Source organism: Schistocerca cancellata, chromosome 2 (genome assembly GCF_023864275.1).
Source record: "Schistocerca cancellata isolate TAMUIC-IGC-003103 chromosome 2, iqSchCanc2.1, whole genome shotgun sequence".
NCBI classification, from domain to species: Eukaryota; Metazoa; Arthropoda; class Insecta; order Orthoptera; family Acrididae; genus Schistocerca; species Schistocerca cancellata.
In genome coordinates, this window is record NC_064627.1 from 135,213,848 (window position 1) to 135,232,625 (window position 18,778).

An 18,778-nucleotide genomic window follows, 5' to 3' on the forward strand; every position below is an offset into this window, starting at 1 on the left:
TGATGTACAGCAACAGTGCCGTAAGTGCTCACTTCCTGTTCACAAAGTTTTGGAGATTGTAAGTGCTCAGTTCCTATTGGTTCAACAGGAAGGCATCACTCTAAATCAAAGGAAAATACTGAAGCAGTGGAACATATTTTTAGTTTGTTGACTGGCTAATTTCAGTACAAAATAGAATGCACAGAAGTCGTATAAATTGAAATCTTTAAGTCTTTGGACCTTTCACATATATTTTTGAACTATTTAAAATGCTTAAAAATGAGTCTCTTACTCATTTTGCAAAACTAAAATTATGTTAAGGATAGGTTTTGATTTTTTTATTGAGCCTGTTACGTGCTAATGTGGTAATAAAACAGGTCTTATGTATGGCAAAAATTTCAATCGTTTATAAAACCTATTCAACCTAAAAGTGGAAGCCCTCGTTTTCAGGGAATGTAGAACTATATGGTACCAATCAACAGAAAAAAATCAAAATTTTATGGACTGGCATTTTTGGAAAAAAATTGTTTTCCATAAATTGTAAAAAAAGTTCAGAACACTATAGTAAAAGAACTTTGACAGATAAGTCCAAATGGAGAATTTCTTTGTAATCATAAAGCAATTATTTTTCAAATAAGAAAAACCCCAAAAAATATCTAGAACTGTTCCAGAGATAAAGCATTTTAAAATGTTTTCCAAAATTTCCATCTTCAATGGGTATGCATGTAGTAACCTTTGAAGGGCTCTATCTCGGAGCAGAATTTTTTTTGGAGATGACAAAAAAAATCGTGTTCCTTACTTAGACCTTCATTTTAAAATATGCTAAATTCAATAACATATGAGACTATGAAGGTAAGATTTTTTCCTAGCCTGCCAATTCAGGCAGGAAATTGGACTACGCCGAGATTGGACTACGCCGAGAATAGCAACCAGGAAGACTGCGTGAACTGATGCTATTCCAGGATAATGCCCACCCACATTCTGCCAGAAAACACTATATCGGAGACAGGTTGGGAAGTCATTCTGCACACACCTTATTCGCCTGATCTTAGTGCTCTCAGATTTTCACCTTTTTTGCTCTCTACCAAACAACCTTCAAGGAACATCCATTTTGGATGAAAATATGCTCCAAATATGGTTTGAAACGTTCTTTGCCTCAAAACCATGTGATTTCTACAGTTACAGAATCAAAAAGTTACCCCGCTAATAGCATACCATTTTAAATTGTGAAGGAGAATATATTATTGATGACTAATGTCTTTGTTACATGTATCTGTCGTGTTTATTAAACTTACAGAAAAATTCTATGAACTTACACACCCACCTAATATTTCTACTCCCTGAAGGTGAGTTCTGGCCACCTTTTCCTTTCTTTGTAATTTTACTTATTCTTTGGGTCAAATATTTATACAACTGATCTGCTGCAAGTCTTATTACTTCAAATCTGTTAAATTTCTTTCCCAGTGTCTACAAAATTAGTTATATGACTTTTTACAAGCTCACAAATATTAAAGCCATATGAAATTCCTGCAAAATTTAGATTCTCTAAGTGGCTTCAGCTTTCTCTCTCTCTCTCTCTCTCTCTCTCTCTCTCTCTCTCTCTCGCCCGCTCTCTCCCGCCTCCTCCGGCCGGCCGAAGTGGCCGTGCGGTTCTAGGCTCTGCAGTCTGGAACCGCGAGACCGCTACGGTCACAGGTTCGAATCCTGCCTCGGGCATGAATGTGTGTGATGTCCTTAGGTTAGTTAGGTTTAACTAGTTCTAAGTTCTAGGGGACTAATGACCTCAGAAGTTGAGTCCCATAGTGCTCAGAGCCATTTGAACCATTTTTTCTCCCGCCTCCCCATCTCTCCTTTCCATTTCCTGCATTTTCTCATAAACAAAATGGACAGAGAAAGTGAAATAAGCAGCACAGCCTTCTCACTGTCCTGAGTATATTTTATTCATTCCTATTACTCATATAATAACATTTCTGCTGTCAGTGCTTTCCATCTCAAACAAATAATTACAATATATCACTAACATCAACCAAGTACTTCCCTGCATGGCAGCACAATGAATATGAGAACAAAGCTGTAACTGGATGAATAGTGAAGCTCCTATAAACCAAATAAACAAGTTAAAAGTAATAACAAAATACAAGTAATTTGACAGCATATAGTGACATTCGAAAGTAACATGAAATGAGTTAGAACAACAAAAAACAGTCAGCAACTAAGCAAAAACAACACTGGCATACAATTCATTTCAATTGATACTATAAACAGTAATCATGAAATACAAACTAATTGAAAATGTTACTATTATAGCCAACTAAATCTATCAATATCCAATACGTATTTTTCATGCACTCAGAAACAAACAAATGAAACTACAGTCAGGAACCAGCAGCTGGCCATTTCTGGGTATGCTGGTCAAACAGAGAGCAGATGGACCATTTGGCCACAGTGTGTATCGCAAACCAACACCCACTGAGTTATACCTGCCAGATAGCAATTGCCATACACAGGTGCTGTACGGGCACACACCTTGTTATATCAAAGTAGTTTGACATCAAAAACAGAGAATCTATGCTCAGTCTTCTATAAAAATGGATATACAGTCACACAGATTCAGAAGGCAATTCAACCAGACACTCTGCCACATGATAGAGAAGAAGAGCAATATGCAGAAATCACTGTACCTTACCTACCCTATGCGGGGTCTACGAGTAGTTCTGCCAAGATCAACAAGCTTCTCAAGAAGCATAAAATCAAGTATGTGTTCTAACCACTACCAAAATAAGAGGATTATTGGGAAATGTGAAAGATGACATTGGTTTCTGAAAACCAGGAATTTATTATATATCTTTCCGATGTGGCATGTTGTACATTGGACAAACAACCACGATAGTTGACATCACAGAAGCTAAGAAAATCAGAGGCACTTCTGCCTAAGACAGGCAACTAAATAAGCCACTGCTGAGTACTCTCTAGAACTTAATCATACAATGATCAATGAAAAAGCAAGGGTTCTGGCAGAGTTCCCCAGATACTGGGACAGTGTTATAAGAGAATCAATAGAGTCAAAGGCGGCAGAAAATCTCATGAATCTGGAGTCCTGCACTGCAGTTGCTAAAAATGTTATGGTTGCAGCAGCAGCACTCAACAAAAAGAACTGAAAATGAGGATATGCAGAATGAACCCCAGACAGAGCACCAGCTGCCCTGAAAAGGGAACTGAACTCCAATCACTGTCAGATGCACCGAACTGTAAATGGAACATCGGATCACTGCCAGACACACTGGACCCAAAACAGAATACCTCAAGATGATTCTAGTATGAATGGAGCACAGCCAGAATGCCTAGAACAGACCATGGATGAGAAGACAGTAAGTATAATTACTGGATCCATTCCACTCAACTAGCAGTCTCAGGTAGCATGTGATGAAGACAAGTCATGACATCAAAATATTGTATCTACATCTACATCTACATCCATACTCCGCAAGCCACCTGATGGTGTGTGGCGGAGGGTACCCTGAGTACCTCTATTGGTTCTCCCTCCTATTCCAGTCTCGTATTGTTCGTGGAAAGAAGGATTGTAGGTATGCTTCTGTGTGGGCTCTAATCTCTCTGATTTTATCCTCATGGTCTCTTCGTGAGATATACATAGGAGGGAGCAATATACTGCTTGACTCTTCGGTGAAGGTATGTTCTCGAAACTTTAACAAAAGCCCGTACCGAGCTACTGAGCGTCTCTCCTGCAGAGTCTTCCACTGGAGTTTATCTATCATCTCCGTAACGCTTTCACGATTACTAAATGATCCTGTAACGAAGCGCGCTGCTCTCCATTGGATCTTCTCTCTCTCTTCTATCAACCCTATCTGGTATGGATCCCACACTGCTGAGCAGTATTCAAGCAGTGGGCGAACAAGCGTACTGTAACCTACTTCCTTTGTTTTCGGATTGCATTTCCTTAGGATTCTTCCAATGAATCTCAGTCTGGCATCTGCTTTACCGACGATCAACTTTATACGACCATTCCATTTTAAATCACTCCTAATGCGCACTCCCAGATATTTATGGAATTAACTGCTTCCAGTTGCTGACCTGCTATTTTATAGCTAAATGATAAGGGATCTATCTTTCTATGTATTCGCAGCACATTACACTTGTCTACATTGAGATTCAATTGCCATTCCCTGCACCATGCATCAATTCGCTGTCGATCCTCCTGCATTTCAGTACAATTTTCCATTGTTACAACCTCTCGAAACACCACAGCATCATCTGCAAAAAGCCTCAGTGAACTTCCGATGTCATCCACCAGGTCATTTATGTATATTGTGAATAGCAACGGTCCTATGACACTCCCCTGCGGCACACCTGAAATCACTCTTACTTCGGAAGACTTCTCTCCACTGAGAATGACATGCTGCGTTCTGTTATCTAGGAACTCTTCAATCCAATCACACAACTGGTCTGATAGTCCATATGCTCTTACTTTGTTCATTAAAAGACTGTGGGGAACTGTATCGAACGCCTTGCGGAAGTCAAGAAACACGGCATCTACCTGTGAACCCGTGTCTATGGCCCTCTGAGTCTCGTGGACGAATAGCGCGAGCTGGGTTTCACACGACCGTCTTTTTCGAAACCCATGCTGATTCCTACAGAGTAGATTTCTAGTCTCCAGAAAAGTCATTATACTCGAACATAATACGTGTTCCAAAATTCTACAACTGATCGACGTTAGAGATATAGGTCTATAGTTCTGCACATCTGTTCGATGTCCCTTCTTGAAAACGGGGATGACCTGTGCCCTTTTCCAATCCTTTGGAACGCTACACTCTTCTAGAGACCTATGGTACACCGCTGCAAGAAGGGGGGCAAGTTCCTTCGCGTACTCTGTGTAAAATCAAACTGGTATCCCATCAGGTCCAGCGGCCTTTCCTCTTTTGAGCGATTTTAATTGTTTCTCTATCCCTCTGTCGTCTATTTCGATATCTACCATTTTGTCATCTGTACGACAATCTAGAGAAGGAACTACAGTGCAGTCTTCCTCTGTGAAACAGCTTTGGAAAAAGACATTTAGTATTTCGGCCTTTAGTCTGTCATCCTCTGTTTCAGTACCATTTTGGTCACAGAGTGTCGGGACATTTTGCTTTGATCCACCTACTGTTTTGACATAAGACGAAAATTTCTTAGAATTTTCTGCCAAGTCAGTACATAGAACATGGACGATACTGATATGTGGTAGAACATGAGACATCTCCAGATGTCAACAGATCACCAGGAAAGCCTGAAGAATTGCTTTATTTAATAATGTTATCTGCAATGAGATTTTCACTCTGCAGCAGAGTGCGCTCTGATATGAAACTTTCTGGCAGATTAAAACTGTGTGCCAGACCAAGACTCGAACTCAGGATCTTTGCTTTTCGTGGGCAACTGCTCTACCAACTGAGCTACCCAAGCACGACTCACGCCCCGTCCTCACAACTTTACTTCTGCCAGTACCTTGTCTCCTACCTTCCAAACTCTACGGAAGCTCTCCTGCGAAACTTGCAGAACTAGGAGACGAGGTACAGGCAGAAGTAAAGTTGTGAGGACGGGGTGTGAGCCGTGCTTGGGTAGCTCAGTTGGTAGAGCACTTGCCCGCGAAAAGCAAAGGTCCCAAGTTCGAGTCTTGGTCCGGCACACAGTTTTAATCTGCCAGTAAGTTTCAATGTTATCCATCTCTATAAAGTTATTCTATCTGCCCATTCTCCTGACGTTGTGCTGCCTCAAAGTGCATAAAGCCACTGGAAGCCATGACACCCTCCATCTTGATCTTCACTCTTTGTAACATAAGTAAATTTTGCTACATTGGGAATGCCCTATTATGATAACAGGCTTTATTATTATTATTATTATTATTATTATTGATCATGAAAGCCAGCTTCTTACTTTTTCTTGATGGTGAGAAATTAAAATATTCGAGTACACAATGCAACAAAAAACTTGCCAGTCCAATAACACAGATCCCTGCAAATCGGAGTAAAGATGTTTTCAAATGTGCAACTAAAGTCGTGCTACATGTCTTGCCATACTGCAGTAGCACTGTGAGCTATCAACTATTCCCCCTTCCCTCTCTCTCTCTCTCTCTCTCTCTCTCTCTCTCTCTCACACACACACACACACACACACACACACAATGCAGGTGAGTGACTACCATGCAGGATAGATAAGCACTTCCAGTGCTTTAGTGTCCACCCATTACATTCAATCATCTCCTTGGCATGTAGATTCAGATCCTTGTGACATATGATATTCAACCATCATGGTTAATGGTCAAAGCATGCACAGAATTTATGTAAATAAGAAGGCAGGCCCAATCTAGGAACCACAGGTTCACCATAATTCAATCCAGCTACTGGTAACTGAACTGCTTGAGGTGATCACTATTTGGCATAACACAAGTTGTCTGAATGTCAATCTTACACTCACAAAAAGTGTACCAAACACACAGAGGACAAACACACTATAGCCAGCCAAACAAAATAAATTTCAAAAGTCAGTCAAAATGGTCACATCACAAAAGACATGGATGAATCAAAAGCAACAACGGAATCAATCATCAATATTCGCATTCAAGGATGTCTCAAAATAATTAGCTATTACCTCAAAGCAATGAACTTTCTACATATTACCGCCTATCAATAACACAAGATTAAAAAAGTTAAGTTTGGTCAAATAGGGAATGAATGTAAAACAGTAAACAGAAATAAAGTATAACTGAAAGGAAGTTGTTGATGAAAACTTTTCAGCTTATAAATCACGGGGCTGTATGATCTTTAAGCAATGTTTCATCTTCTGGCAAAGTGACAGGTATCTGTGGGATTTTTTCTCTTACAGCAACTTAACCACAGTCTTCTTTGATGAGGGAGTACTGTGTAGACCAATTGCATATTTCTGAGAGAGACTGTTCCAACGTGTTGTGTTGGTGGGGGGCTGTCCAGGTGTTCAGTCCTGCTGTTTGGTCAACTGCCTGCACTGTTCTCAGGTGAGAGCACTCTTGATGAATTCGCAATAACACAAATTCTTCCATCGGGGAGGAGTGTAGGTAGTGAGGACAGAATGCAGAGGCAGCATCAGGGCTGAATGCTCAGATCATTCCCCTTCACTTCCCCCAACCACCACAACTACAGGCCAAGACACACTGTAAACATGCCAGCCCGAAACTCTTGTGGCAGACTAGGCCACAATCCAGTAGTTCTAAACAATCACGTCCCAAAAAATGCTACATTTCAACTATAGATGAGAAGAAAACTCAAAATGATACTTCAATACATCACTGTTCTTGGGCTGATAACACAAAAGGAAGAAAGGAAGACTGGGTTTAACGTCCCGTCAACATCGAGGTCATTAAAGAGGGAGCAAAAGCTCAGATTGTGTCAAGGATGGGGAAGGAAATCAGCCATGCCCTTTCAAAGGAACCATCCTGGCATTTGCATGGAGCAATTTAGGGAAATAATGGAAAACCCAAACCTGGATGCTGATAACATGAGAAGATCTCATCAGCAAAATTAGCTGAGAAAGACTGCACTCCCGAAAGGGAAATAGAGTACAAAAAGGAAATACTTATACAATTTGAGGGTGAGATGTGGTGAGGGGGGCCAGATGGGCATAAAGAAAGAGGGAAGATGTGGGGAGAAATAAACACAAAACAGTAAAGAAGGAAAGAGACAATTTAGAATGGAAGTGTGACTGCAAATGAGTTTTGAGGAAAAAAATGGTTCAAATGGCTCTGAGCACTATGGGACTCAACTGCTGAGGTCATCAGTCCCCTAGAACTTAGAACTACTTAAACCTAACTAACCTAAGGACATCACACACACCCATGCCCGAGGCAGGATTCAAACCTGCGACCGTAGCAGCAGCGCGCCTCCGGACTGGAGCGCCTAGAACCGCACGGCCACTGCGGCCGGCGAGTTTTGAGAAAAATAGGGAAAAGTAATGTTAGGTATCAAATGTCCATTTTCAGCAGTCATAGTGGACAGGAAAATAGTGCCTGGTTATAACATAAAAGTGGGCACTTTTCTTGATCAGTTTTAAAGGATGATGCAGAGAATTGAGGAATAAAGCCCTACTCTGCAAACAGACTCTCACCATGATAGGAGCAGTGTGGTGTGAGCAAGGCTCCCTCTCAAACTGCAGCCGCTACAACTCTGCTTTATACTTCTATCACATTTATACACTGAAATTTCAATAATGATACTGCTACAAACTGCATATCAGCAAAATTAAACACAGAATTCAACAATGGCTACATAAGTACTACTGCACACAGTGTTGATACTAAGGTTCGCAGTAAGAGAAAAAAAAAGTCTGAAGTCATCTCATTTCTAGAAATTTAGAATTAGGGAGCCAACCACCGCTGAAAGTGCACAGAGAACCACATGTCAAATGATAACACAGACACACATACCCACACTATAATGTTATATGAGGGACGTTCAATAAGTAGTGCAACACTTTTTTTCTTCTTTTTTTCTGAAAGTAGGTCAGTTTTATTCATTATTCGAATACACCACATTTTTCTGCAATGTTTTGGCTATAAAACCCTATTTATCAACATAATCTCCATTCAGAGCATCAGCCTGATGCCACCTTATTCGGAGGGACTATGCCTGCATGGTGCCACTCTACTGGTCGACAATGGAGCTCACATCTTGCTGCATCAATAAACTCCTTATCATCCAGACACTGCTTCCTGTGGAGGGCATCTTTCATTGGGCCTAACAGATGGAGGTTGGAAAGTGCAAGATTCAGGCTGTCAGGTGGATGAGGAAGAGCAGTCCAATGAAGTTTTGTGAGTTCTTCTTGGGTGTGCAGACTTGCGTGAGGCCTTGCACTGACATGGAGAAGGAAAACTTCGTTTGCATTTTTGTGGTGACAAACATGCTGAAGTCACATCTTCAATTTCCTGTGGGTAGCACAATAAACACACTTCAGAGTTGATCTTTGCATCATGATGGAGGACTCAAACAGATTAACCCCTTCTGTGACCCAGAAGACCATTTTTTACCAGCTGAGTGTGCGGCTTTGAACTTTTTCTTTGGAGGAGATGTGGTGTGGTGCCTTTCTGTTGATTGCCGATTTGTTTCCAGTTTGAAATGATGAACTCACGCTTCATTGCATGTGACGATGTTTGACAAAGAAGTGTCACGATCAGCCTTGTAATTAACCACAAGCAGTTCTGTACAGATGGTCCTTCATTACTCTTTCTGGTCTTCTGGCACACACCTTCGAGTATCCCAACCGGTGAAAGTGTGTCAGCACTACCAACAGAGATCTCCAGTTGTGCAGTGATCACCTCGAATGAGTGTGTCCGCATTTTTCAACACTGCAAGAATCACAGCCGTGTGCAGCCAGCCAGCACACAGGAGATCAGACAGGTCTGCATGACCTTTTCGCAAAGATGACAGACGCCTCACCCAGTGACTCACGATGCTTTTGCTCATGCCAGGTCTCCATAGACATATTGCAAGTGCCTATGAATATCTGCAGGGCTCTGGTTTTCCACCAAAATAAACTCAATGGCTTGGAATGCACCTCCGTTACAGACTCCATTTTGTAGGCTATACTGCTGTCAGCTATCATAACTTCATGACACTACAGGAGCTGAAGCAGGAATATTCCATGACTCCCCACAACAATTACACATTTTTCTTCTCCAGCCAAAATTGGCCCAGGGAAAAAATGTGTTGTATTACCTATTGAACACCAGTCTTAGATATTGCAAATGCATTCTGCCTGAGAACTTGATTAAGATTGTGTGAGTGCAAAATGTATTTAGATGACATATGCATGTTGTTAGTGGCAAGTCCTGAATTTTTTGAACTAGAATAGTGGAGAAATTGCAAAGTTATGATGGGTACAGGTTTTGTGGCCTCCTAGTTCCTAGTGGATGTACATACTAGATGAATTTTAGAATAAAAGCATTTGTGAATCTATGTGCTTCGTTTCATGCTAGACTGGTGAAATTCAACAGAGATAGTGTGAGGAATCAAATGATAACAGTGAATAGATCAAATGTGACTGCCAATTAATCATAACCTCCTACAAGAATTTCATTTTCCTGAAATGTCAGCCACATTATGAGACTTTTGCATCAACTCAACCATTCATACATTTTCATAACAAAATATTGTGATTAATTAATAATTATTAAAGAAAAAGACAATAAGAAATTAAAATAAAAAATTCATTGGTACTTACTTTCAGTCCTTGTGAACCACATCCATCACTTGATGGTGTATGATATTTATTTTTCTTAGGCTTCTCCCCTGGAACACAAATTAAAAAATTAATTTATTTGCCAAGGATATAAAATAAGTATTACATCTGGCACTCATTTCAACTTGTGACATTGTTCGTCCAAGACTCAAGCCTCAGTAGTGTGTTTACATTTTGCAGCGTGCAGTTGGTGCTGTAGCAGTTGTAAAGCTAAGTACTGACAAAGTTATTTGTGCACTGTTACACAGCTATTAAACTTAATAGCTTTCCAGAGGTGCAACGTGCTGTTTGTGGTGAAATAAGGATTTAATAAACTTTTGGAAACATTCACTCGCTGTGTTGTTTAGAGTTTTCTGTGCGTTGAACTCGTTTAATAAATTTCGTGCTTTAGGTTTCAGCTAACGTTTCTTATTTTTTCTAGTGAAATATTTCAGTAAAATTTTCATTCAATGTTTTAACTTTGTTGACTGTTCCAGTGGCCACTTGAATTTTTGGTTTTAGCTAATAATTTTGTGAAGGTTTGCGGTATTGGTATTAGCTGTGGTGTAGTAGTATTAATACAAGCAGTTGCTTTCTCAGTAGACAGATAATTTCGAGACCACTACTGTTAGTTCTGCTGGTGTAACTGAACTTAGGTAATGTAGGTGTATAGTTTTTTTAAGTAACTGTAAAATTTTACCATGAGTGAGAAGTGTGCGCTCTGTCCTAGTTTTGTGAGTAGTGGGTTACGGTGTGGGATTTGTTCAAAATATTTTCAGTGTGGGGAATGCAGTGGGGATGCCAGTGGGTATTCTAGTGACATCCTCTCCTGGGAATTAAGAACCTGTAGTAGAAATAAGTTGATAGAGGAGCAGGAGTGTAAGGTCTGTGCCCTTCAGGTGCAGTTACAACATACAAAGGAGGAACTAGATAGGTTGAGGAGGGTGAGGGTGGTGGGGAATGGGGACTGGCAGTTGGCAAGAAGGCAGCTAGGAGGAGGAGGTATTCAGACAGTTATACTTTGTGTATATGCAGTAGATTTGACCAACTGTCAGAGCTGAGTGGAGTGGAGTCTCTTGTAGCCATAGGTGTAGGGAACATGCAGCAGTCCTGTCAGAGCTGAGTGGAGTGGAGTCTCTTGTAGCCGTAGGTCTAGGGAACATGCAGCAGTCCTCAGCAGTTAGGAGGCCTAGGTCAGTTGCAAAGTCAAACAGAAAGAAGAAGGTTCTGCTGCTAGGTAGTTCACACAGTAGAAATGTGGGCTAGCCATTGCAGGAATTGTTGGGGAGTGAGCACCAGGTCACCAGCATCATGAAGCATAGTGCAGGGTTTGCTCAGGTGACTGACAGCATGGGGGCGTTATGTAGGAATTTTACGAAGGAAGATCAGGTAGTGATAGTGGGTGGAGCAGGGAAAAAGTCTTGATAGGGACAGAGTATATGATGTAGGTGGTGACCTGGTAAAGATAGCTACTCAAACTGATGTGTATTTCGTGCAGCTGTTCCAGTGTCATGATCAAACTTGTCTTAATGTGGCTGTTAGGCATGTTAACATGGGGCTGGAGAGGACACTGATGGCAGAGGGCATGGGTCACATTTCAGTGGTGCCAGTTGGGTCTATCAGCAGATCGGGTTTCACTAGGCATGGCCTGCACCTCAACAGGTATGGGAAGGAGAGGCTGGCAAAGCTTATTGGCGACGGTGTATTGGGTGGTGGTGGGATCACTCATGGAAAAATTCCTGTAGTAGCTGGTGTTAGAGCTGCACCTTTTTTTAGATTGGAGTCAGCTGATACGCATACCTACTTAAAGGAAGTCCCTCAAACTAAGGGCTCACCTTCAGAGGATGTCAATGTTTCCAAGTAGAGAAGGAATTAGCATATTTCATCAAAATATAATAGCTATTAGAGATAAAGTTAGTGAACTGCTTGTAGATGTTGACTCTGAAATTATTGGTATATCAGAGTAGCACCTAAATAATTTGACAATTCAGAGGAGTCCTTTACCAGGATACAGATTAGCTGGCTGTTTTTCAAGGAGTTCCCTGCAAGGTTGGGAAGTGGCTATGTACTTAAAAAAAAAAAAAAAAAAAAAAAAAAAACCTGTATTCATTTGAGTCCACAGACATATCACAACACTGCATTGAGCAGATATTTGAATGTTGTGCAGGGGCAGTTGACTTTAGTGAAACTAAACTTCGAATTGTTCTTGTTTACAGGTCCCCTAACTCTGACTTCAGAGCATTTCTGCTCAAGATACAGAGAGTTCGTGATTCACTTTGTAGGAAGTACCAGAAATTAGTTATATGTGGTGACTTCAATATAAATTTTGTATATGATGATGCAAGAAAAAGGATGTTGGTAGATCTCCTAAATTCATATGATCTGATGTAGACAACTAGAGTGCAGGGGAACAGTAGCACAGACATAGACAATATTCTTATTCATTCTTCATTACTAGATAGGCATTCTGTTAGTAAAAGGGTGAATGGTCTTTCAGACCATGATGCTCAAATTTTAACATTACAAGGCTTTTGTACTCAAACAAATGTCACATATAATTACAAACTATGTAGGAAAGTTAATCCTACAGCAATACAGAGTCGTCAAGGAACAAGAGTGACACGATGATTAAAGTGCCGATAACATAGATGATACATATAACGCTTTCCTTAACACTTTTCTCATGCTCTTTGAGAGTTGCTTTCCATTAGAACGTTCTAAATGGGGTACTAGCAGTAACAGGCAGCCCAGGTGGCTGACTAGTGGGGTAAGGATATCATGTAGGACAAAGTGCGGACTACATCAAAATTTTAGAAGTAGTCACAATCAAGCTACAGTAGCCCATTACAAACAGAATGTAAGGTGCTTAAAATTTTTATTAGGGAAGCAAAGAGTATATGGTATGCAAATAGAATAGCTAATTCACATGATAAAATTAAAACCATATGGTTTGCTGTGAAGGAAGTGTCTGGTCAGCAGAACAAGGTCGACGATATAGTCAGTTCGTAGTAAAAATATTTCTGTTACTGATAAATCAGATATATGTACAGTATTTAACAATAATTTTCTGAGCATTGCTGGTGAATTACATAAAAGTTTAGTTTTTACAGGGAATCATATAACTTTCTTGGCAAATGCCTTTCCGAGATTAATGTCTGAAATATTCCTCTGTGATACAGACAAGGGGGAGATTGAGTCAATAATCAAATCACTGAAGACTAAGGACTCTCGTGGATATGATAGAGTGCCTAGCAGAAAATTATTATACTGTGCGGCACATGTTAGCACTGTATATAGCCATATTTGTAATTTTTCCTTTAGGAATGGTCAGTTTCCTGCACGATTAAAGTACTCAGCAATAAAGCAGCTTTATAAAAAGGGAGAAAGAGATAATGTAGACAATTTTAGACCTATTTCTATGCTGTCAGTGTTTGATAAAGTTATGGAAAAGGCTGTGTATGTAAAGATAATTGATCATTTTATATCACATGATTTGCTATCAAATGTATGGCTCAGCTTTAGAAGTTGTTTAACAACTGAAAATGTTGTATTCTCTTTTCTCTGTGAGGTACTGGATGGGTTAAACAAAAGGTTTCAATCACTAGGCATTTTTTTTTATTTAACTAAGGCATTTGATTGTGTGGATCACAAAATATTGCTCCAGAAGTTGGACCATATTGGAATATGGACAGTAGTTCACAAGTGGTTCACCTCTTACAAACAGCAAAAGATCGTTATTCACAATGTTGAGAATGGCTGTGATGTGGGGTGTCAACGGGGTACAGTCAAGTGGGGGGATGCCCCAGGGATCAGTGTTGGGGGTCACTCCTGTTCTTTATCTGTATAAATGATATGCCCTCTAGTATTATGGGTAACTCTAAAATATTTCTGTTTGCTCATGACACTAGCTTGGTAGTAAGGGCTGTTGAGTGCAACATTGGCTCAGTTTCAAATAGTGCAGTACATGACCTAACTTCATGGGTTGTAGAAAATAAAGTAACGCTAAATCACAGTAAGACTCAGTTTTTACTTTTTCTAACATACAATTCAACAAAACATGGTGTTTTAATTTCACAGAATGGGTATATGATTAGTGAAACTGAACAGTTCATATTTCTAGGTGTTCAGATAGTAAACTGTTGTGGAAACCCCACATTCAGGATGTTGTTCAAAGACTTAATGCTGCCATTTTTACTATTCGAACGGTATCTGAAGTGAGTGAATGCAACAGGAAAATTAGTCTACTTTGCTTATTTTCATTTGCTTATGTCATATGGTATTATACTTTGGGGTAATTCTTTCCATTCTAAAAGGATATTTTTGGCTCAGAAACGGGTGGCTCGGGCAATAAGTGGTGTAAGTTCACGAACCTCTTGTGGACCCCTGTTCATGAGGCTGGATATTTTGACATTGGCATCTCAATATATATATTCCTTACTAACATTTCTTGTTAACAATATTAGCTTAATATGAGCTTTCACTCAGTTAATACTCATCAGAAATCAAACCTGCAGTTGGATCGGACTTCTTTAACTCTTGTGCAGAAAAGTGTGCAGTATACTGCTGCATCCATTTTCAATAAGCTACCACTAGAATTTTAAAAAAATCTCAGCAGTAATACAAGCACTTTCAAATCGAAACTGAAGTATTTCCTCATGGGTTACTCCTTCTATTCTGTCGAGGAGTTCCTTGAAAAAATTAAGCTGATTCTTGTTGTAATGTTGATTGCGTTTACTTAAACTTATGGATTGACTTTATTTGGGTTCATAAATATTTTATTTTTATCTGTTATTACTTTTATGTTTTAATTTAATGTACTGACACATTCCATGAGCTCGAAAATTTGCTCCTCAATTTGGTCCTACAGAACTTGACGTGTAAATTAATAATTAAACCTAACTCAGAGCAGCAAACTGATTTTTAGTTTAGTTGAGGTCACTGAAATTGTTGGCTTTAAATGCCAATCATAAGAGTCATAAGAGACAATCAATCTCATTCCATATAGTGTAATTTGCTGTGCATATTCAAGTGCAGTTGGTTGGTTGCCTCAAAGAAGGAGCAAGTTGATTCGTTAGATCACTGTCTCAATAAGTGTAATAAGTTGTACGCCAGCTAAGTTTCCACTCTGCAGCTTATATGAAAATGTTTCGCCCTTATTAGTCTAGAGAATTACAAATAGTAAGGACAAGGAAAAAATATGTTTGAATCAATCTCTACACTTGTGAAAGTGTAGTGCTTTTTTGACATACGAATGGCATAGCACGGAAACCTATAGGACTTGTGATCAGGTATGCTGGAAAATATTTCAATTTGTCTGACAGTTTCCTCATAGGTTTTAGTCCACAAACAGGATAGGAATGCACAGTTTCCAACAAAGCCATTTCAACAAAATGTATTTTGTTCCCTATGTCATTAGCACATCTGAAGCATACTGAATGTCTTAGTGACTGATGTTTCAGACAATGAAACAAGAGCTTGTTGTCTCTGCAATACCTTGGAAAAAACATAAAATGTTTGTAGGGGAGTGCCACTCTTACTTGTGGAAACATGTTTCTGTAGTTAATACCAAATCTTCCCCTTTTTCTTCAGTGTACTTCTGCTTATAAGTGGAAAAACACTATAGAATGGCTTTATTAACAAATTGTTGTGTTGACCAGAATCCTATTTGCAAACTTAGGCAGACTGCCTTCCTCTTTCGGCATCTGACAATTACAAATGTTCATCTTTACTGACTTTTTCAGAAGAAACTGTCATCTCCTGGCATACTTCCTATCAAAGATTGGAAAAATACAGCTACTTCCCAAATTTTCACATAAAATGGTAATATTCTAGGTTCTCTACTCACCATCTGTCATTTGGCTCATGATATATTCCATTTTTTCTCACAAACCTATTCTCTTACCTCATCAGAGGAATAAAATAAGAGAGATTCAAAACATAAGATCTGCAACTCGATAGGACATGCCAGAAAATTACGTATATTTCACAAACGAAAATCATTATTTTCCACTGATCTGTACATGGTCCAAGAGCTAGCAACTACTATCAACTAGATTAGCGATCTATCTCGTATTCTCCCAGGTTTCAAGATAGGTGGACAATGAGCTACATCAGAAACTCTGAACCAGAACTCTCCTCATTCTCAGCTACACAATTCATGTCACATACTGGTACTGAATCTTTTATGGAGTGCACTAAGTATCATTAACAGCTGAGTGGTAGTACTGCAACTGCACAAACGTTTGAGAACAGTAAAGTTAATACACGCATTGACCACCTATACTTTTGCCACTGTCAACTGAAACATTCTCTCCATCTGAATGGCTTGGCTATTAACTTTCATGTCTTTTTCTCCTTGTCATATTAAAAAATAAAGCTGTCACCAACTGAAAGATTGGTTGAACATGTTAGAGCTTTACTAAGCATTGTCCTATTGATGCTATGCCACTGCCTTCTGAACTTCAAACTGATTTACCCAGTCAGTTATACGGGAACCTACAGTTTAACATGGATTCCGAACCACGATGCAACATGGCATTTTTCACATTGACAAGCATTGTTAGAGGTGAAAGGGTGATAAGTGACAAATAAAAATCCTCGGACTGACTTGGGATTAAACCCAAGACTTTTTGATCCTCTAAGCTAGCACTTTACTATTGACAAGGGAACTGTACGAAATTCCCCTCACAGATTTGATTCATATTGGTATGTTGTGTCGGGCACGATTAGGACTTCGACATGTGTAAGGAAGACGCAATTCTCAACTGTTTTTGAGGTGATATAGTTTGAAATACTTTGTAGGGTCAGTAGTATTCAAGGACTCTGTGGCTGAGCGAGTAAGCGCTTAGCTTCATAAGCACAATGTCGCTTGATCAAATCCCACTGCTGCTTCTCTTTTCTTTTTATTATTATTATTATTATTATTATTATTATTATTATTATTATTATTAGCTGTTTGCACCAGTATTTGGTGAATGGCACAGAACTGTGCGAGGACTGAGAGATATTTATGGATCTAAACCATGTTTGTTTTGCAACACACACACTGCAAAACCACGCACATGGGAAACTCCAGCATTCACTACATGTACAATATATAACAATAATTACTGTTTTCCATGTTTCTATGATTAGTATCATCCTGATTCATGTATCACTTCACAGGTTATATATCATACTTCTCACGAATGCAGATACAACAATATATATAAAATGACTCTACCAATTTGAAACTTCTCACATATCCCTTTATTTTTTCCAATATGCCTATGAAAAAAAATTATCTTCCTTTTTTTCTGGACAAAGGCTAGGAAAATAATACTTGAATCATTAAATATTAATAATTTGCACTGCCATAATAAATTTCTTATTAGAATTATGCCAAAATTTTAAAAAAAGGTATCAGTAGCAAGAGTCTATCCAGACACCTCGCAGTTATGAAACTAGAAGTTTACTAACTCGGCTGTGGGCTCCCTGAACACAGGTGACCATACAAAGCACAGTTGCAGCTTCATAAAGTCTTAGTTGTGCCCTACACACCATGCCAATATGAATCAAATTAGTGAAGATAAGCTCATATGGCCTCCTTGTGAGCCACCAAGCTACACTTTTACTGTATTAGGAATGGGTAATAAGTTTTAATATATTATGTCACAACTATGATTATTTGCATAGCAGAGTTATGACATACAGACAAGAAGTGGCTCGAATTTAGCGTTAAATAAAGGACAGCAAATTAATCAACAAAAATGAGAATTGTCAACTATACACCTATAACCACCTGATGCAAGACTTCACAAACAACCCACAGTCATGAGTGGGTGCATTTGTGTGTGAATGGGCACTAGAGCAGAAGAAGAAAGGAAGCTTTCAAGATAATGAAATTCCCTGTACTATTATGTACGTCTGTGCACCGCATGTAAATCGGTTCTGAATGAGTGGATACGTCTCCTCGTTTTTGTTTGTTTCCATCCTGTAATATCCGTTATCAGAATACTATATTAAACTGTGTCACTGTCTGTTTACTCTTACTATCGGAATCCTCATCAGTGGACTCTTGGTTCTTTTATATATTTGTCTGATAGTGAATGCCAAAAATACATCTTCGTCAATCGTGAACTTCGTTTCTTTCAATGGAATGCCAAATACATTTATGTTCTACTGGAAATGGAAGACGTAAATTATGATATTAAAACTGACACATTACAATATCAAAAATTTAATGTGTAGTGTGGCTTCAGTTGACAGAGACCGCGGTCATTGTACGAGTTGCATTTGCGCGTGTGTGTACGTGTGTGTGTGAGGGGGTGGAGGGGGGGGGGGGGGGGAGGTGTCTGCCACTAATTTTTGCCTATCTGCAACTCAGCACCTCCACTATATGCAATAATTTTAAGCAAATGTGTCTAGTAGGCATGGCTCTAAAATGCATAGGCCTACCTTAAAGAGTTATGAGCACTCCTTCAGAAGGAGATGTGTGTTTCACAGTAGCAGAGGTGAACAAGAACATTTGTTAAGGTATGCACTTTAGAGCCCATGTTTACTTGACATTTTTTCCTTGTTTGTCCAT

General features: G+C 39.3%; 1 protein-coding gene across 1 annotated transcript in view; it reads right to left on the bottom strand.

The window, feature by feature from the left end:
* The window catches only part of LOC126161405 (group XIIA secretory phospholipase A2), a 36,073-nt gene that overhangs the window by 13,717 nt on the left and 3,578 nt on the right, over positions 1 to 18,778 (bottom strand). Inside the window, exon 2 of the mRNA XM_049917183.1 lies at positions 10,216 to 10,283. Within this exon, the coding sequence (XP_049773140.1) occupies positions 10,216 to 10,283 (68 nt within the window). The remainder of the gene's footprint in view (positions 1 to 10,215; positions 10,284 to 18,778) is intronic.